The sequence below is a fragment of the Panthera uncia genome, unplaced genomic scaffold (genome assembly GCF_023721935.1).
Source record: "Panthera uncia isolate 11264 unplaced genomic scaffold, Puncia_PCG_1.0 HiC_scaffold_940, whole genome shotgun sequence".
Classification (NCBI taxonomy): Eukaryota; Metazoa; Chordata; class Mammalia; order Carnivora; family Felidae; genus Panthera; species Panthera uncia.
The window spans coordinates 1-21,535 of NW_026060134.1; the positions used below are offsets into that span (position 1 = coordinate 1).

Sequence of the window (21,535 nt, forward strand, 5' to 3'; positions counted from 1 at the left end):
GAGATCGTGACCTGAGCCGAAGTCGGACGCTTAATCGACTGAGCCACCCAGGTGCCCCCTTTTTTTTTTTAATTTTTTTTTAACGTTTATTTTATTTTTGAGACAGAGAGAGACAGAGCATGAACGGGGGAAGGGTGGAATTTTAAAAGGTTTGACAATGACATTAGTGTGTTTGAAATTAACAATAAATATGATCATTCTAAATCTGTAATTACTATACCTTTATGAATAGTATGTTTAAAGGCCTAAGGTCCTATTTGTTTTTACTTCTGTTTTTACTAAATATTTAGGTATGTGCTGTTTCAAAAGAGAGAAGTCTTCTGGTGGAATTAGTGGACTGGCGGTACATTGTTTGCTTTATCAGTAGAGTTTTACATATTATCGTGAGTTGTATTATGACCACATTTTTTTATCTGCAATGATTTCTTTGCTATTTGAAAGAGTCTTAACTTTATGATAATGGAAATTCATTAAAACGGGAAGCAAATTTTTAAGAAAATAAAATTTGTGCATATACGCCAACTATTAAAATTTCATTTCAAAGGCTCGAAAAAAATTCTATTTCAAAAGAACCAACTTCCAGCAAAGTAATTCACATAATCCCTCTATTTAGGAGTAAATATTAAATTCAGTAGGATCAAGTAAATAGTAGTAAACTTGATACCTCATATAGCATTTAGTATTTGTGTAGCAGTAGTTACACAGCACATTTCATATTCAAAATGCTTCAGCAACAGTAAGTTATGTTTCTTGTCAATATTCCTATAAAGGAATAGGCAAGTGTTACTAATAAGAATCTATTTGTCTCACTTAAATCCCAAGCACCTAGTTGGGGCTACCATTTTATATTTATTTGTTCCCAGAAAATAACTGCTTGTAGAATATAAATTCATGTTATTTACCTCTACCACAGATGTCTTTGGGCAGCTGGTTCTGCAAGCCTGACTCTGTATAGTTTCCTTAAGTCATGTGACACAAACTCAAAGGCCATGACATACTGTACCTGTCAGTGCCCATACCCAGTAAATGTTTCCTAATAATCTTGACATAACATTGGTAATTCCCTTGAAATATAAATGTTATTCCTGATTACTGGAGCACATTTCAAATGATTTAGGTTGACTTTAGTTCTCTTTTTGCTGAATGACAGAGTTCATGCTTTTGCTCTTATTTTTCTTGTTAGGAAGAGTTTAAATTAGGATCTTTTAGCCCTATTTTTTTCCTGACTTTTCAAGGATAGTTTTTGGTTTGTTTGTTTGTTTTTGTATTCTCAAGTTAGTTAACAAACAACGTAGTCTTGGCTTCAGGAGTAGAACTCAGTGATTCATCTCTTACATATGACACCCAGTGCTCATCCCAAAGAGGGCCCTCCTTAATGCCTGTCACCCATTTACCCACCCTCCCACCATCAACCTGCAGTTTGTGTTCTGTATTTAAGAGTCTCTTATGGTTTGCCTCCCTCTCTGTTTTTATCTTATTTTTCCTTCCCTTTCCCTATGTTCATCTGTTAAGTTTCTCAAATTCCACATATGAGTGAAATCAGATGATATCTGTCTTTTTGTGACCGGTTTACTTCACTTAGTATAATACCCTCTAGTTCTATCCATGTTGTTGCAAATGGCAAGACTTGCTTCTTTGTCATCTCCGAGTAATATTCTGTTGTATAGTTGTATATCACATCTTCTTAATCCATTCATCAGTTGATGGACATTGTGTTCTTTCCATAATATGGCTATCGTTGATAGTGCTGCTATAAACATTGGGGTGCCTGTGCCCCTTCGAATCAGCATTTCTGTATCCTTTGGATAAATTCCTAGTAGTGCAATTGCTGGGTCGAAGGGTAATTCTATTTTTAATTTTTTGAGGAACCTCCACACTATTTTCCAGAGCAGCTGCACCTGTTCCCATCAGCAGTGTAAGTGTTCTTTCTCCGCATCCTCGCCGACATCTGCTGTTCCCTGAGTTGTTCATTTTAGCCATTCTGACCAGTGTGAGGTGGTATCTCATCATGGTTTTGATTTGTATTTCCCTGATGATGAGCGATGTTAAGCATCTTTTCATGTGTCAGTTGGCCATCTGGATGTGTTCTTTGGAAAAGTATCTATTCATGTCTTCTGCCCATTTCTTCACTGGATTATTTGTTTGCAGGTGCTAAGTTTGGTAAGTTATAGTTTATAGATTTTGGATACTAATCCTTTATCCTGTATGTCATTTGCAAATATCTTCTCCCATCCCGCCAGTTGCCTTTTAGTTTTGTTAATTGTTTCCTTTGCAGAAGCTTTGTATCTTGATGAAATCCCAATAGTTCATTCTTGCTTTTACAAAAATGGATAATTTTACAGTATCTCTCATCTGAAGATGTTCTAGTACTCCGAAACTTTACTCAAAGATGAGGTATAAGTAGATTCAGAATGTACAGTACAAAATTAGAAAAAGATTTAAAAATTTTTCCATTGATAAAGCTGAACCTAAAACACCAATAAGAACTTCTGTCTCTGTGACTCTTTACTCTTTTCAGAATTTGCTCACGGTAGCCCTTTGGTAGTACGTTTATCAATTATCCCTCTTTGGTACAGGGAGAAACCAAAGTGCAGAGAAATGTGAAATGAATCCCTAAAATGGGACTTGAAACCACAACTTCTGATTTCAAGTGCAAGTCTTCACTCTCCATTTTACACCAGTAGTTTGCATCTTTGGGTTCAGAGTCTGCTGGAGGAGAGAGATTTTGAGATTTAGCCTGGAGTCACCGATAGAAAGCAGGCGTTATGAGATGGGAAATATCATGTCTCATGCTTATGTGTATTACTGGTTTTAGTTATATTGGGAATAAAATAGAAATTCATTGAAAATCATTACTCAGTCAGTCATAGTTTTTTTAGCCTTTACATATTTTCTTAATAAGCAAATACCAGACTTACAGCCTTTATCAAGTGTAGCCTGACATTTAATAGCTCCTACCTCTGGAATCAGCCATTGTCAATGTCAAGCAAATTCCTTAACTTCTTTGTGCCTCTATTTCCTCATCTGTAAAATGGAGATAATACTCTAGTTCATAGGATGTTGTGAGAATTCAATGAAATAATACATGAGAAGTACTTAGAACACTGTCTAGCATTTAGCAAATACTAACTGTTAAATAATTTAATTATTAAAAGTATCATTTATTATTATGGATAGGTCCATGAAATGTTGTGACTTTAGAAAGAGGTTTTCTTACTTCAAATATGGGAACCAATTTTCCATATGGTACTGTTGTGGGCCTCTTTATTTTGGTTAAAATTGGCAAACACAATTGGTCTATTTCACATTTTTCTGTGACTTAAAAGCTCAACTTTTAGTTACGATATAAGTCAAGGTTAGGGCCTATAACTTCCATAATGGAAAGAGGAGGCAAATAGAATCAACAGGGTGTGCTCAGGCCTCCCCTCCTGGGGGAAGTACCACCAGGACTGTACCCGGTGTGTGCTCCCAAGCCCAGAGGGTCATGGGCCTCATCGTTTTTCAGCGTTCATTTTCAGTGTCCGGGTGTAGTCCACATCACTATGGGAAACCTTGTAAAGAAGACTAAAAATGGGGGAAGAGCGAGCTGGTCTGTAAGCGTCTTGTTAAAATAAACCACTTCTTCCTAAGCTCAAGGCAGCAAGAAATGGTTTAGTAGCAATGAAATAAATTCACCACCTGTTTGTGCAGCGGTATCAAAGAGTTCTAGCAAACATAAGAATGCTTTGATCCTTTCAGTCAGAAGAAAATTATGAAGCTCCTCATTGGTAGTTCATGGGGGAGTTTGGGGACACTGATCAAAGAAAACTATTGCTGTAGACGAGAAATTAAAATGTCTGAATATTAGCTACTTTAATACATTATATTTCTTTCAATGGTGGATTGCATATTTAAAGTTTCAAATGCTGTTCTTATTAAGTTAAATTTTATTGTAGCTTCTATGCCATAAAATAAAAAACTTTAAAGTGGTTTTAAGCAACCATGTTCCTATTGTTAGTGGCTTTCAAATTATGTAGCTGAGACGGATTGAGGGGGCACTGTGTGCCGTAGATTTTATAGAATCCCTCTAGGTTGCTATAAACTCACTTGAGCAAAATTATATAAATGAGAGAATGTTTTGACATTCTTTTATGATCCTTAAGAAAAATTCCCATGTTTTTCAATTATATAATAACATTATCTAATTATAGATACCACTGTTTAGTGCTGTAATTATCGAGCTGAGAGGCTTGAAGAAAAGGATAGCCAGACAAACTTATGTAATAAAAATGGGTATGTTTATAGGCATTTTATTGTAAGGATTGAAACATTTGAAATGAAAAACATGAGAATCATTTGAAAATTTAATTCTGCTATGGGAGAAAATGCTTCTATGTGAGTATCACAAGAAGCAAAAGATAAAGTTAAGTCTTATTTTTGAATGGGAATCTAGACATTTTCCTGTAGATTTTTTACTTATCAAGAAAAAGAATTCTTATTTTTAAACTTATTTTTAGCGTGTTCTGGATCTGAGGTTTTATGTGTAGTTAATAGCTCCTGCCTCTGAAGTCATCAGGAGGCATTTAACAAAATATGGAGTAAAATGCTTTGGAAATAACCATGCCTAAGGATGTAGAATCAAACAGGAAAAAGAACCCTCAAAAGAGGACATCTCATTTAAAAAAATGTGTTGATAATTGCAAGACAGAAGGAGAGGCAGATCCCAACTATAGACCACATCCGTCTAAGCCCAGTGGCTGGCATTAAATATTTGAGCTTAAATATGGTACCTCCCACCCCATTCTGTACCAACTTCCTCTTCAAAATGGGAGAAAATAATAATGCAAAGACCCACAAAGGAAACATTACAAAGGTAATGCAAAAGACCTTTCAATACCAAAATCAGTGGGCCTTTCAGTGATCCACACTTTATTGAAAACCACAAGACATTTGAAATTTATTCAGATCTTGGGCATTAGTTTCAAATTAGTTTCTTAAAAACTTCACTGAAGAGGAAGAAGAGAGTTTATTAATTTTCGAAGTGGAAATAGCCTGTAAGTTTAGGTCCTCACATCTAACTCTGTGAGTTAGCACAGAAATCACTGAGGGTTCTCCACTTTGCTAAGAGACTCTGCAGGAGAAGGCTGACACCCTGTGATCCAGCACTTGATGGGAACATTTAAAGGAAAAGAGTGGTGAAAACTGTAGATGTGCTTTGTGTTCTTTTTCTGAAACTAAATTCTATGTGATATTCTGAGCTTGTAAATAAATAAGTTGCCTGCTAGGCAAATGAGTAGCATACAGAGGAGCTGGTCTACTTCTCTGACATCATCAGTAACAGTTAATGCTTTCCTGTGCAAGAAACTAGTTTCCTGAGGACTGCCCAATGTAGTCCTTAGAACTAAAAGATGTGTGCTGATTGGAACTCAGGGATCTGTTTTCTCTTACAGTAAGATATGCCAGCAGTGACTTTAGATACATGTGTTATGAAGTAACATTTATATTAGTCAAAGCTGAAAAATTTAATTAAGAATAATGTCTCTTTTTTTTCCCCATGGAAGTATTTACAGAACTGAGCGATTTGATGACTAATGAACATATTTAAAGGGCATCTGGTACTGATCATGGAAACCAAAAAATAAAAGAAAATTTGTTACTGTTGGCAAGTTGTTATTCCAGTAGAATCATATGCTGAATGGTACCCCTGAGATTTTTTTTAACATAAATATTCTATAGTTACCCAGCCAGTTTTGACTTTCAAGTGAAAAATACTTCAAATTGGCTACATATTGAAATAAAGAATTCCAAACAAATCCACGTGCAGAAAATGCCACTCAATTTGGTGTGCCTTAGTAATGAAGAGCGAGAGAAAGAAAAGGAGGAAGGAAGGAAGGAAGGAAGGAAGAAGGGGAAAGAAAAGAAAGAAAGAAAGAAAGAAAGAAAGAAAGAAAGAAAGAAAAGAAAGAAAGAAAGAAAAAGAAAGAAAGAGGGAAGGAAAGAGGGAAGGAAAGGAGAAAGGAAGGAAAGGAAAGGATGGAAGAGAAAAGAAAAGAACAAAGAAGAAAAAAAGAAAAGAAAAAAGAGCAGCAACTTAGTATATCAGAGTGGGCAAACTCTACCCTACGTATAGGGTCAAGTTTACCTTTTCACATAGAGAAATGCTGTGCCTCTGGGGTTACCACACAGATGATTTTAGGGTCCAGCTAGTAATGTTAACAAACAAAACAAGGACCTCCAATGAATAGACAGACAACAACTATACCTTCATGCTGAGTGGCAGTTGCAACAACTACTCTTGTCTTCAGGATCTGGAAGTAATAGGGGGGGAGTGGGGACCGCGGCAATCTGCAGAGCACTGGCCTCGTCTAAAAAGAAGACACTACTTGGCTCAGTTAGTTGTTGCCATATGGAAATGTGGGTCCAAGGATGCCAGATTTTACAATTCTTCAAAAGACACTTTTTATGTGAAATCTTTTCATTTTGAAATGTTTTCTCAGAATTCAGATTCAGTTGGGAAAAATTCATGCAAGCCAAAAGAAACCTAATTTTGGACCAGACTTGGACTTTAGTCATAAATCTTCAATTTGTTCTTTCTGAATTAGCTAAATGAGTAATGTTAGTAGATTCACAGAGGAAATGTGAATGCTTCCTAATATGTGAATGAAAAAAAATAAGACTAGGTAACATTGCTAGCTGAGTAGTTAAGGTCTTCAACTTTGGTATCCGATTGCCTGGGTTAAATCTCAGCTATGTACCCTGGGTAAATTGCCAGTTCTCTTTGTGTCCAGTTTCTACTCTGTAAAATGTGAATGATAATGGTATGAATTTCGTAGAGTTGCTGTGAGGATTCAGTTGAACTTATTGTCCACACAGTGCCTAGCACACAGTAGTTGCTCAATAAACATTGGCTATTAGTTTATAAAATAATGATCTTCAGAGGACTTGGCCTTTTTGTTCTTGAAGAAAACATTCCCTGTGAATGTAGAGTCTTTTTTATGTTGAAAAATAGGAACTAAGAGAATATATTCTGGAGTCTAAAGCCAGGATTTGAATCCTTACCTTACTGCCATATAACCAGGGCAAGTTATTTTTCTAAGGCTCAGATCTGTCATCTATAAAATGAAAATAATAGCCTGTACTTTAAAGTCATAAGAATTCAGTGAGATAATATGTATAAAATCAATACTTGGCATATAAGTCAATAAATGTTACCTGCTTTTTTGATTGTTATTTTCCTATTATTTAGAAGTTCCATATTTGCAAGCACTTTTGTTTCTGGCAATTTATGTCTCACTATATGTATTTGAAGGAAACTGCATCACATTCGATTTACATATTAAATTTCATGTTAATGAACCATATTATAACATTGCTTCTCAACCAAGGTGATTTACCTTCCAGAAGACATTTGGCAATGTTTGAGACATTTTGTTGTCACAACTGAAGAAAGTACAACTGAAATCTAGTAGGCAGACTCCAGAGATGCTGCTGAACATCCTGTAATGCACAGGCCAGTCCCCTACAACAAAGAAGTATTTTCCTAAAGTGTTTCTAGTACTGAGCTGGAGAAATCCTGCATTATGGCCATATAACCACCATAAATATTAGCTTATAAAGTTCTTGCCAAGAAAGGAGAGTTATTCATTTTTCAAAATATAACCTAACTCAGATAGAAATTAACATGTAAATTGAAATATATAGATTCATATCCAATAAAATATTTTAAAATGCATATCTATATCTGTATATATTTTTTCTGGTTACAAAAGTAACATAAACTTATAAAAGTTGAAAGCCTACAAAAACATATAAATGGAAAGTGAAGGTCTGCCTTTTTCCCCACCTGTCCCCATTGAAAACCGCTGGAAATACAACTGAATTATATTACTTCAGGTTTATAAATGCATGTGTATATTGTTGTATAATTTGATTTCTCTTTGAACAATTCAGTCCTACAGTTATTATGTGGGGCAGAGCAAGGTAGGCATTTAGAAAGGGCAGCCTGGCATAGGGTATGGAACCAATCTCATGGAAGGAGAGTGTCCATGTGGTGGGTTGGTGGCCTTCCATGGGATGCCATAGCCCAAACAAGGTACAGAGGGCATCCATGTGTGTGAGCAGCCCGCTATAGGATGTCAGCGAAGGCCAAGTGGGGTGAAGAACACAAACAGAAAACCCTGGTGCTAAGAGGGTTTTGAGCCCAAATGAGAGAAGAGGCAAAAAAGCAAGAAAGTGCTCTAAGGATAATAGGACAAGTCAGAAGGACACAAAAGCTAGCTTAAGGGGGCCACAATTGAGACTGTTTGAGCATCTAAGTAAATAATGTAAATAAGTAAAGTTAGTAGCAGATTAAAACCCACCGAATAAAATGAGTCCGTTATGATGTAATAAATAGTAAATAAAATGAAAGTTGACTTAGAATTATAATATTTACAAAGTTAAAAAATAAATTTTCCACCAAAAAAAATAATGACAAAGGGAAAAATATCTTTACAGTGGAAAAGCCTGAAAGACACGCCTTAATCAAATGATTTAACATCATCAGCAATGAGACAAATTAAAATTGCATGCCATCTCATGAGAGGCTGTTGTAGCCAGCTTCCAAGAAGATGATCCTTGCCTTCTGGTATTCATGCTCTTGGGTAGTTTTTGTACACACTGAGTGGGACTGACCTGTGTAACCATAGGATATTATAGAAATGACGGCACGTGACTTCTGATGCTAGATGCTAAAAGACCTTGCTCACTCTGGCGGAGGGCAGCTGCCATGTTGTAAAGGCCCTTACGCAGCCCTGGAGAGAGGGCCACATAGTGAGGACAGGTTGTTTCTGCTAACAGCCAGCACTAATTTACTCATCCAAGGTGAGTAAGCCACCTTGCAAGCAGATCCTTCAAACCTTCAGTTGACTGTAGCCCTTGCCAACATCTTGATTGTAACTTCGTGAGAAAATCACCCCACTAACCTTCTTCTTTTCCTTATGCACAGAAACTATTTGAGATAATATTTGTTGTTTTCAACTACTAAGTTTGGGGATAATTTGATATGCTTCAATGGACAACTAATACAGATACATTGAAAAAATACGGATACATAACCTTCTGTGATATTCCTACCAGAGATGCACAACCAGAATCTAGTCCTTATGGAAAAGATAACAAATACTAATTGAGAGGCATTCTGCGAAATAACTGGCTTGAAATCTTCAGTAAAGGTCACAAAAAGTAAAGACAGACTGAGAAACTATCTTGTCATGAAGGAGACTAGATACATGATAACTGTACACATAAGGCTTGATTCTAAACTGGACTTTTGCTATTAGAGATATTATTGAGATAGTTGGCAACATCTGGAGACTGAGGATTAGATGGTAGTAATGTGTAAGTGTGAATATGTTTATTTTGATGACTGCATTGTGATAATGTAGTGGAACGTACTTAGGAAATACATACAGAAGTTTTCAGGGATGATGAGGCACCATGTCAGCAATTTACTCTCAAATGGTTAAAGGAAAAAAATTCTTTGTAACTGTACTTGCAACATTTCTAAGGTGCTCCAGTGGAGCAGCAGTCAGTGGTTAGCTCCACAGCAACATTTTGTAAGTTTGATATTGTTTAAACATTTTTTTAATTATGCAAGAAGAAAAACAATATGTCATAGAATATGACCTTGCCTATAAAAATAGACCCATCTTGTCCTATTTGTTTGTTTGTTTATTTATTTATTTATTTATTTATCATTCATTTATTTAGAGAGAGAGAAAGAGTGTGTGAGCTGGGGAGGGGCAGAGAGAGAGAGAGAGTGAGAGAGAGAGGGAGGGAGGGAGGGAGGGAGGGAGGGAGAGAAATCCCAAGCAGGCTCCACACTGACACAATGCAGGGCTTGAACTCAGGAATCTTGTGATCATGATCTGAGCTGAAACTAAGACTCCAACACTCAACTGACTGAGCCGCTTAGGCTCCCCTCTTGGCCTTTTTAAAAGGGATTCATAGTATTCAAGTTTTAATATTAAAAAAAAAAAGCTTTTTGCCATTCTCTCATTGATGAGCATTTAAAGTGATTCCAACTCTTTGCTTATTATAAATATCCAGTTCTTTGTTATTATAAACCATGTCAGTAAATATCACTTTAAACATGTTTGTGCTCTTGTTCAATTTTTGCTTAAGAATAAATGCGGAGAGTTGAATTGCTATGTGAGTGGATATGCATCCTTTAATCAGTTTAATCATAAGTCATTGTAGGAAACCACATAAAATCTTTGTAAAAGAAAATGAAATTTATAATTTGGTAGTTATTTTCATTTGTTTCCCCCCCCCCACTAGAAATTAATCTCTATAAAAGTGAGAACTTTATCTGTCTTGATTATCACCATCCCCAGCATTAAGCAGTCTTAGGCACTCAATAAATATTTGTTGCAAGAACAGTAACAGTGAACATTTATTATATGTCTAGCACTATTCTAAGGATATAAATTCATGTACTTCTTGTAACAGCCCAAGAATAGGTAGTAGGATTATCCATTTTACTTTTGAGGAAACTGAGGCAAAGAGAGGCTAGGTACTTGCCCACTTTCACAAGGCTATGAAATGATGGAGCCAGGGATCCAGGCAGTTTTCCTTTGATTTACATGTTCTTTGCCACTGTGCTATCTTGGTTCTCTTGTTGAATAAAGGAATTAATGGCCAATGTATTTATTTGATTCTTTGGTCAATTACAGATTTCAACTACTTTTTTTTTTCAAATGAAAATTGAAAGGAATGGAATTCTCACTTTGTAAAAGCCAAATTCATTTTATGGTCCTTTCTACTAGGCTGTACTTAACTTCATAATGTTACTGTTCCTGAAATTAATATTCTGTACTGTATAAACTTTACATCATTCTTGCTACAAATTTACGGACATGGAAACAGAATATTAGCTTTGTATTACAAATAAAATAGTAACTCTGGGTCTGCAGCTTTAGTCTAGCAGGCAGAATCTTTGTCACTTATTTTTCAAACATCGTCCACTCCCCACTTGGGCGCCTCTGCCCCTGCCCGTCCCTCAACTTGGAATATGTGTGTCCATCTCCCCACAGTGGAAACCTGACCCTCCAAACTCCCACTTCCATTGGCAACTCCTATACCTTTCTCTTTTTCTTATTCTCCTCTTGAAGGTTAAAATTATCTTTTCTTCCTCAAAATTCCCTGAGTCCTTTTTAGAGTACTATAGTATAGTATAGGAATACTACATTCTAAACATATATTAACTGTGTTAAGTTCTCATCCCCCTTAATAGACTATATTGTCTTTTCATTTTATTCATGTTACAAAACCCAAATATATATTCCAACATTTTGAACAGGATATGAAATTCAGTATTGTGGTTTTTTGGATGAGGGAATGGATTATCTCAAAGAAATATATTTTCAATTTTTCAACTACTGAATAAAGACTATTAAGATTTGGATATTATATATTTCACAACTTTCAGGAATTAGAAAATAACAAATGAAATGGCTACACTTTTTTTTTTCATATGGTGATTTGTATTTTGTCTTTAGTTTACGAGGCATCAAGAACCAGAGTAATTAGCTTTCATTTCGATGGGACCTTCTTTTCAGTTCATGGCTGTAAATACCAGCTTTGCTTCTACCTACAACTTTGGTTCCCTTTTCTTTTAATGGGTGTTTTAGGGACATCAAAGGTAATAAAATCAATCAGAGAGATAAGTGGAATATTTTTTCAAAGGCTAGTACTTAAGGATGTGTTCCTGTTAAAGAATTTGAATACTGAATTTGTTTCAAGTGTTTGTATAATACCATATCTCCCTGCCAACTGGAAGAAGGACTGTCCTTGAATCCTGTTCTGCATGAAATAATAAAATATAATCCCTTCTTCACATACGTTTACAAAAAAAAAGAAAAAACACCAGGGAATGGGAAGTATTGTCATTAGACAGGATTATATTTTCTTGCTGGCAGAGGCAATACTATAGCCTTCGGGCCCGTTTTTTCTCTTCCCCCATAAGGACTTCTTTCCTTTACCCACAGGATTCAGACAAAGCTGAAGGTTTTTGTTGCAGAAATCTCAAACAGCAAACCAAAGAGAAAGTTCAAGCAAATATCATCAGACTTTTAAAAATGTCATTGCTTGTGTAAGTTAATTGTGGTCTTTTGGGTGCTGGTGAGTCCCGAGCACCCGTTGGATTGGTCAGATATTCAATCATTTTATTTGTATTTGGTGTAAGGTATTCTTCTGGAAAGCACTGATCATGAGGTTTTCTGATTTAATTTAACGTTAGTGCATGCTTTTTTGTTTTAACTTTGTTTTTTGCTTGTTTGATTGTTAGGTGTGTGTTTTTTTTCAATTAGCTCAATATCTTGTGCATTCCAAAAGATAATTTAGAGGCTAATGTATTATTGTGATGTACTTCTATATGATCTTACTGATTTTTTGTTTTTACTTTTATTCATCTAGCTAATAGATTTATTTGAGTTTCCCCAAACCATGTTTATAATTGGTGATTAAAATAAAACTTTAAGGAACACTGCATGTTAGCTAACTTGACCTCAAATTATATGTAAAAAATTAAAAAAAATAATAATAAAGAAGAAATATTTTTCTTTGGAACTATTTTTATATTGCGAATGATACATATGAAAATAATGTCTTCTATCTAAAGTTACAAACGATGCATAGTCTGAGTTAAGTTCAGAAAAACAGTAAAGTCAACATACCTCTTTTTCAGAATTTAGCCTATTTGACTCTTCCTCCTAAAATCCTGAGTTCTGCAGGGCTTCTCATTTCTATTAAGTTCTTGGTCATACCCTGTGTAGGTGAAATTCATTTGGGGGCCAGCTGAGATTTTCCCTACTGTTTCTAATTGCATTGCATTGTAAATCTCCAGACTTTATTCAGGAAAGTTTATCTTTTGTGAGGCATGCCTTATAAGTAAGAAATTATTACTTTGTGTATCCAATGTAGAATTTTAAAATCGGCATTTACATTTCATATATCATGTCAGCTGTAGATCTTTTATTTGTTTTAACATTATCCTGAGAACTTCAGAAATTACTTCTTTGGTGATCATTCTTGAGGGGGGAACCGTTCTCCTGGAATCTGTAACTCTGGTGCATGTATATAAACATGCCTTTGTTCTCAAAGTCTTTTTCTATTTGATTACTGTTGTATCCAAGTGCTTTGTCTCTGCCTCTCTTACTTGTTTTTTTTTTTTTTCCTTCCCTTTTCTTGTACCTTAGTGTGTCGTTTGTGTGAATAACTTTGTTTACATTCAGCAGAGGTACTAAGTGCATTTTTGATAATAGAAGGGAGTGATACAGGCAGTAAGGAGAAGACATCTGGAGAATGGGGTGGAAGAAAGGGAAAAGGAGGGAACAGTTAGGAAAGGAAAAGGTGTGATGGAGGAAGAAAGAGCAAAAGCCAGAAGGGGGGGGGGTATGCAGGTTTGTGAGATCTTGGGGGCTGGTCGTGGGGGAGGGAGATCAACAGACCAGCATTTTCCCCAGGCTTGGGCTCAAGCTTGTGAAAACTCCTAATGTGTTAAACAACCTCAGCTGGGATTTGCTGAGGACAAATGCTGTAATGTGTTAGTCATCCATTATCTGCTTCTATTTTTGCAGGTTCTGAATGATGACTGACGCGCGTTTGTGTGATAGCCCTCACAGTCCCTGTCATTCCCGAGTGATAAGGCGCCCGCACCACTAGCCCCAGCACCGGGGCAGAAGGGAGCTCTGGAGGCTGGAAAGCTTCCGCTCGCGGACCGGACAAAAGTACCGCCTTCCCAGGGGCTTGTGCGTGCGGCTGGTGATCCAGGCGCCTCACCTCGTCCGGCTCGCCGCTCTCGCGGGCAGATGGTGTGCGGCCGCCGCAGGACGCCCGCCGCGCCCGGGCCATGAAGTAGCGGCTGCTGGCGGCGCCGCTGCCCGACCGCCGGCCCCAGGCGAGCGCTGCGCTGCCGCCGGGTCCTCTCCCGGCGGGGCCGGAGCGGCGAGGACATGGCTGGCGTGCTGAGCCTGCTTGCTCTCCTTCTTGTTTTCCCAAGCAGCTGTTTGGGTTTCAGAAGCCCGCTTTCAGTCTTTAAGAGGTGGGTGTGTGTTTTTTCAGACGGGCGGGATGGTGTTTGGATGGTTCCTGTGCATGCTGTTGAAAATGTAATCACTTTTATGAACCAGAGTGTTGTGGAAATATGCGAGGTTGATTTACTTGGCTGAAACGACTTGGGATTTTAGCACAGTAACTTGTTGTAAAGTCCCTCGTACAGAAAAAGCCCACTGTATTGTCGCCAGGCTGCACTGGCTTTCAAAACTCCAATTAGAAGTTGTGATTTCCAATACTAATCACTCCCTCTCCGGGAGATATTTCAGAAACTACAGTAGAGTCGTTTAGACTTGAATGCTTTCTTGTTTAAAACAGCCTGAAGAATAAAATATCAAGATAGATAAGTGGTGGGGAGAAGCAGATCATGGACTGTAATAGCTCAGGAGAAAACATTGAGCTGTATATACACTCCTCATAATTACCATATTAAATATTCATGCACTTGTACATTTGTAATTCACATCGCAGTCTTTTTCCCTCCCTCATACAGCTATGCCTACTAGCAATATTATTGTTGGTGTTTTGTTTCTGGCTAGTGATCCTGGATACTCACAAAATAGTTACAAAATTTTTACTTGGTTATAGTTAATGTTTATGCCATTAGAAAATTGATATGCCTGTGTTGATTTCTAATTTATGAATACTGTATTAATTGAGTAGAAACAAATATATGTTTTGACAAGCTTTTATTGAATGGAGTTTTAAATGTAGCCAGCCTGCTCCCTCGCTTTGGTGATATTTTGTTTCCAAGTTGGGCATATGTTGCTCTTAGACTATAAAATGCAATTCTGATGTTTTAGAACATTATATAGTCATTACATCTTTTAGACTTATCTTTGGAACTAAATCAATAATCTTTTATCTTAAGATCTTAGAATCCTTTTTTCCCCCTTCTCATGTTAAAATTCCATTATGTTCAAGGATATTGAAATGTTTTTTTTCAAGGTTTAAAGAAAGTACCAGATCCTTTTCCAATGAATGTCTTGGTACCACCAGACCAGTAATTCCTATTGATTCATCAGATTTCGCGTTGGATGTTCACATGCCTGGAGTCACGCCTAAACAGGTGAGAGGCATTCTGCATTTCATGATTCCTTGTTCTGTATACTGTCTGTAACTGAAGCAGGGAAAGTGCATTTACAGCAGTAGTAACTTCTTTGAAAGTAGGCATTTGATTTCAGGACTCCTCAGGTAGGCCCAAAATAATTGAATATTATAAAGAGGAGTAAATCTTTCAGGGTAAATCTTTTGGTTAAATTTCTTTTTTAAAAATTTTACTCATATTGTTATTTGTGTTTTGAAATAGAACCTTGGAAATTTATGTTTTGAAATTCTCAGTGGACTAATAGCCTCTGTAATGCAGCATGTAAGGATGTATTAAAATATGAAAAATTATTCTAATAAAGGGAAATGATATTGAGCAGCTGCATCTAAGAAATTATTTAAATACCCTTCTATCACAGCCACAAATTAAGAAATAAAAGCATTTGTTTTCCTGCCAAGAATTTGAAAAACAAAACATCACACACTTTTAAGAAAACTGTTCAAACAGGTGGTTGATTGTGAGTTTTCTTTGGTGTGATTTGCTTGTTATAAAAAATATATATTTTGAAGAAATAATGGCAGAGCTCATACAAGTATGCCCTATAGAGTATTTTGAGTAAAACTAGGTTGTTGCCAAGGTTTTCCCTGTTTTAGAAGAAGCTCAAACTCAGTGCTGTGGTGTGTGCAAGGTGTCTCATTAGGCATAAAAAGGCCAGAATTAATTATGCTTTGTAGTCAGGCACTGCGGGGATTTATGTGTGTCATTAAAAGATAGTCTTCTTCTTTTGAAGGGCTGTGGAGACAGGGAGAGACCTGGGTGTTGTAGAGCTGCAGTGACTGATGACTCATTGTTGCAGATAACATTCTAGTTTCCTTTCCCTTTTTTTTTTTTTTTTTTTTTTTTACGTATTGAAAAAACAAAAGTCGGAGAGAATTCCTTTGAAATTGACATCCAGATGCTCTAAGAAAATACACATGGCCCTTTTTTGGGCGCCTAAGGGTTGACATTCATTTGTTTGAAAACCTGTGTATGATCTAGCTATCTATAAATAACTACTTTACTATTGTAAAAGGACCCTCACCCCCACCCCTGCCCATTCTCACATGACCAGGCAGATGACTTTTCTGTACATTCAGTTGTTAGTGTCCTGGCCTTTAATTCCATAAGCTGTTCATTTAGTACATAGTCAGAAGAGGTGTAATGAGATTGGGAATAGGAGAGAGCAGTGACAGTTGCTCACTTGTGAAGGGTGCTCCTTCTTATCTCTTTTCACTTTTTAAAAATTTTTTTTAATGTTTATTTATTTTTGAGAGAGAGACAGACAGACAGAATGTTGACCAGGGGAGGGGCAGAGAGAGGGAGACACAGAATCCAAAGCAGGCTCCAGGCTCTGAGCTGTCAGCACAGAGCCTGATAAGGGGCTCAAACCCACAAACTGCGAGATCATGACCTGAGCCGAAGTTGGACGCTTAACTGACTGAGCCACCCAGGCACCCCACTCTCTTTTCACTTTTAAAAGTTTTTTTTTTCACCTATATTTGCTTTATGTTAAAACTGATTTTTTTTTAAATCCACTAATTGGCCTTTAAGCCCTCTTTGCCCCCAGGAAAAAGTTATTTTCTCAAGTAGTCATTTGTCATGGTTCGTTATTATTCTGTTTTTTCTTCCTGTTATTTTACAGAAATAACATTTAAGTTATTTAACAATAGTAATAATAGGTAACTATGTTGGAGTCAATATTGTCAGAAAGATTCCTAGAGGAATTGATTATTTTAAAAAAATGTAGAGAAGATCAATTTTCATAAAATAAAATGTGTTTACTCATTTTTATAATTTTATAATTATCAAAATAAGTCCTTGACAAAAGAACTTACATGAAGTTATAGCTTGCTATTCTCCACCATCTGCATCCAGTTTTTGCCTTATTCAGTGGGCAGTTTCTTCCCAGCAGACGTCTCCTCGTTGCTCCTTCTCTTTAAACCGTGTGGTTTCCAGGAGCTTTCTACCCAAGATCTAGAGGGTGAGGATTAGCCAATCACTGCATCCCATCTCCCCTCCCACACTAATTGGTTCAGAAGAAGGTGTGTGACCTAGAACAGTACAATTAAACCTCAAGACTTTTGCTGAGAATGCATTTGTCTGTTGCATGTGAGCAGGAGGCATGCACTCTTAGGGTCTGCTGCATCCGTGAGGGCAACCGTGCCTAGAGTAAAACTAATACCATAGAAGGTAATGCAGAGACAGGGAAAGAACAGATGTTCTAGGTGACCTTGCTACTTAGGAAGTTTTCAGTTACATTAGGCTTTTTGTTTCAACCAGGTTGAGTTGGGTTTACAAGTTCTGACTTGTAACTGAAACTACCTAACAGAGTAAGTGATTCAGTTGTGCTGCCTCATCAGCTCAGAACTGGTTGTTGAAGGTTTCTTCCACTTCTCCCATCATGTAAATACCAAGAGTATTTACTCACGTGATCCAGCCAACCTAGCTATACCTTGGAAACCTTCCTGAGAAATGAATTATACTCCCTACTGAGTGTAGCCGGGAGGAGATGGACGCAGAAACCCATTTCCTTCCTGAACTTGGTGTTGTTGGTGAGGAAGACCAAGAGTTGTGATAGTATGAATACTTTTGGTAGAGAAAGTATTCTTTTCCCAAAAAGCAGATGAAACCAAATTTAACACAGATACTTAGAGGAATGGAGATTACAAGGCAAGAAAAGGAAAGTGAAACATATTAGAGGAAAGAAATAAAAGAAAGGAATAAAAAGAGTTGGTCCCCCCCCCCAAAAAAATTCAAGAGAATAGAACGATCAAGAACAAAAATAAAGGACAAAAAAAATAACTATAATCTGAAGAACAGAACATTTTAAAAATCTTATAAGAAAATGAGGAGTAAGGAAACATAAAAGCAAGGAGAGGCATGGAGGAGTTAAAATCTTTTTTTTTTTTTTTTTTTTTTTTTTAAAGAGCAGATCATGAAGAGCAACACAATTTAAAGAAAGAAGTATCTGAGGGCCCCGAACTTAAGAGTAATTGAAGCAGACCAAGTTGGTTAAAGAGATATATTCACTCAACAGATTTTTTTTTATAACACATATCTTAAGTTTTGGCAATAACAAAATAACAATGTACATCAGTGAATCTGCTCTAAGAGTTTTCCTTGGGAAACTTGAGATTGTTAGGTAGGCTTGAATAGAGAAACAAACAGATGTGGAACAGAGGTGGAGAGAATTTAGCTATAATACTAACACAGTATAAGTAACTAATTTTGCTGGTGGAATACAGGACAAATTAGTGTGTTACCAAAAAATCTCCAGTCATGTCAGGTCTCTGAGTTGCAATCCATTCAGCCATATCATAGACTCCAGAGCAACCTTTAAAGAGTACTCTCGTTGAACCAGCTCTGGAGAGTCTGGGGAAGGTAGTTTAATTACCTATTGCAATGTCAATTTTATATTCAAGATAAGCTCACACTGTCTTCTGTGACTTGAAATTTTAAAAAATAATTTCTGTCTTCTTTAATAAATTTCTTATTAATCTGTATGTTCTCAGACTTTGGGAAGAGAGGGAGAAGAGAAAGCAGCTAAGTAGCCTAGAGTAGAGGTAAAGTAAGCACATCTGGTTTCTGATGGCACAGGCCTCAGACCCAACAAAGGTGCAGAGTGTAGTGTCTTGAGGCTCTTAGCACTTTTTCTTCCTCATTTGCTTCCTTTTCTCACCAAAGACCCTGCGGGCTTTTGCTGTCGCCAATTCATATCAACAAACAAAGCAATTTGATAAACTGCCAGTTGATGGTCACAGTAAGGTGCTATCATCAATTTGATGTGCATGGACAAATGTCCATTTTAAAAACAAAATAAATGAGGCATAATCATGACGATTTTATATAAAGTCTGTTGTCTAAGTCTAAGCCACATCTGGTGTGTTATGTAGACTTCAGGGCCAGGTTGAGAGCATTCTTGTCCCAGCTCTTGTGGTGTCAACTATGGTATGGTTTTTAACCAGCAGGTCCTGCTCCTTCATCTATAGATGGAATAATAATTGTCCTTACCCAGGACTATTTTGTGGACTGAGCAAGATAATCCCAGCGGCATGTTCAGGTGCCATGCATATGATAAGTTCTCATGAACTCTGAACTTGTATCATTATTGTGATTTTGTATGTTGAGGGAAATGTGAATGAGGTTTTTTTTTTGTATTTTTTTAAAAATTTTTATTTATCCTTGAGAGAGAGAGAGAACATGGGAGGGGCAAAGAGAGAGGGACAGAGAGAGAATCCCAAGCAGGCTCCACACGGTCATTGCAGAGCCCGATGAGGGTCTTGAACCCACAAACCATGAGATCATGACCTGAGCTGAAACCGAGAGTCAGACACTTAAATGACTGAGCCACCCAGGCACCAGAGTCTTAAGAAAGAAATTGCCAGCCTTTATGCTTTCGGAAATAACTTCGTGGGGAAGGTAAAACATTGTAATAATTTTGAAAGAGAGGAAAGTTAGCCAAATGAAGAAAAATAGAAAGCATGAACCTGGACAAGAGGAACCTGGGCAGGAAGAAGTAAGTGAGGAAGTCACTCTTGCAGTGTGCCCATTCCCCAGAAGTTATTTCTATTAAAAATGGCTCTCATGATCAGAGAATGAAGGAACACTGAGGATGAATATGTTTTTCTCAAAGTTCTTATATATTTTTCATACTGCTTAGAAAAGCAATTACCAAAAGCCATTTCATCAGTATAAAGTCTTATTTTTTTTAACATCAATTCGAAATTATCCTGGATTTCTTCACTTTGCTGGAGACTTTATACATTGACCTTATTTAAAAAAATCACTCTTACCTAACATAAGTCTTTTCAAATCCTGGGTTTAAATAACATTTTGTTTATTTGTTATCTCTGCTCTTAGGCCCTCTGCAGTCTTGCTAAGGACTTACAAATGTTAATTAATTTGTAAAAATATAATTTTATAGAATTAAATATTTTCTTTGAACCTAATAACTTGAAATCATGTAACAATTGAATTTCTTTACATTAGGATATGTTAGGCTGTCACTAATGTGGTCATTTTCCTCCCTTATTTTGGGAGCAGTTTGAGAAATAAAAAGGAGTACACTTTTCCTTTCTGAACCTCTTGCAGATTCTTGTTGCATTCTGTATTTGTCTTTTGAAGAGTCACAGATTATGCTTTGAAATCAGAAGGCAGCCTTCCCCTGTGTTCCTGAACACAAATGTCTATCACCAAGAAGAGCAGGAAATGGAAAAATTCTGAGTTTAAAGATTATATCTGATATCCCTGAACATCAAGCTGAAAAACCTTAGAGTCTAAAGTTATCACTTATTTTAAAATAACACTGAAAGAATGTAGTCATTGAAATAAAACCATGATGAACAAATTATTCCTGTGAGATTTTCTCAAAAGCTTCCCACAATGTTTCTCTTTGCTTTTTTCTCAAAATTGGACAACTATTAGAAAATGTTTACTAACATATTTTAACTTTTCATTCTCTGACATAAAAAGAAAGAGATTCCCTTTGCTTTCCCTATGCATATAAACATGTAATAAGAACCTAGCTTTTGTAGACTTTTCTTACTGCACCTGTTTAAAAAATCAGTTTCAGAGGCACCTGAGTGGCTCGGTCGGTTAAACATCGGACTCTTATTTTGGCTCAGGTCATGATCTTAAGGTTTGTGAGATCGAGCCCTGCCTTGGGCTCTGTGCTGGGCTTGGATCCTGCTTAAGATCCTCTCTCTCCCAACCGCTCTGGAAAACAGTATAGAGGTTCCTCAAAAAATCAAAAATAGACCTACCTACAACCCAGCAATTGGCCAACTAGCCATTTATCCAGAGGATAACAAAAATGCTGTTTCAAAGGGGCACATGCACCCCAATGTCTATAGCACTATCAATAATAGCCGAATTATGGAAAGAGCCTAAATGTCCATCGACTCATAAATGGATAAAGAAGATGTGGTGTGTGTGTGTGTATACATATACATAAATACACACACACGCACACACACACACACACACACTAGAATATTACTTGGCAGTCAAAAGGTATGAAATCTTATCATTTGCAGCAACGTGGATGGAATTAGAGTGTATTAGGCTAAGCAGAATAAGTGAAAGAAAGAAAAATACCGTATGATTTCACTCATATGTGGAATTTAAGAAACAAAACAGATGAACATAGGGGAAGAGAAGGAAAAATAAGAGGGAGGCAAACTATAAGAGACTCTTAAATGCAGAGAACAAACTGAGCGTTGCTTGTGAGGTATTGGGTGGTGGGGTGGGCTAAATGGGCAATGGGCATTAAGGAGGGCACTTGTTGGGATGAGCACTGGGTGTAATACCTAAGTGATGAATCACTAAATTCTATTTCTGAAATCATTATTACACTCTTTGTTAACTAACTTGGAT

General features: G+C 36.8%; 1 protein-coding gene across 1 annotated transcript; it reads left to right on the forward strand.

The window, feature by feature from the left end:
- The first annotated feature begins 13,488 nt into the window (after positions 1–13,488).
- LOC125918521 (peptidyl-glycine alpha-amidating monooxygenase-like) lies at positions 13,489–21,535 on the forward strand. Its single transcript, XM_049624511.1, has 3 exons — positions 13,489–14,062; positions 15,022–15,142; positions 20,252–21,535. Exons 1-3 carry the CDS (start codon positions 13,974–13,976, stop codon positions 20,381–20,383), a joined length of 342 nt encoding a protein of 113 aa, XP_049480468.1. The 5' UTR covers positions 13,489–13,973; the 3' UTR covers positions 20,384–21,535.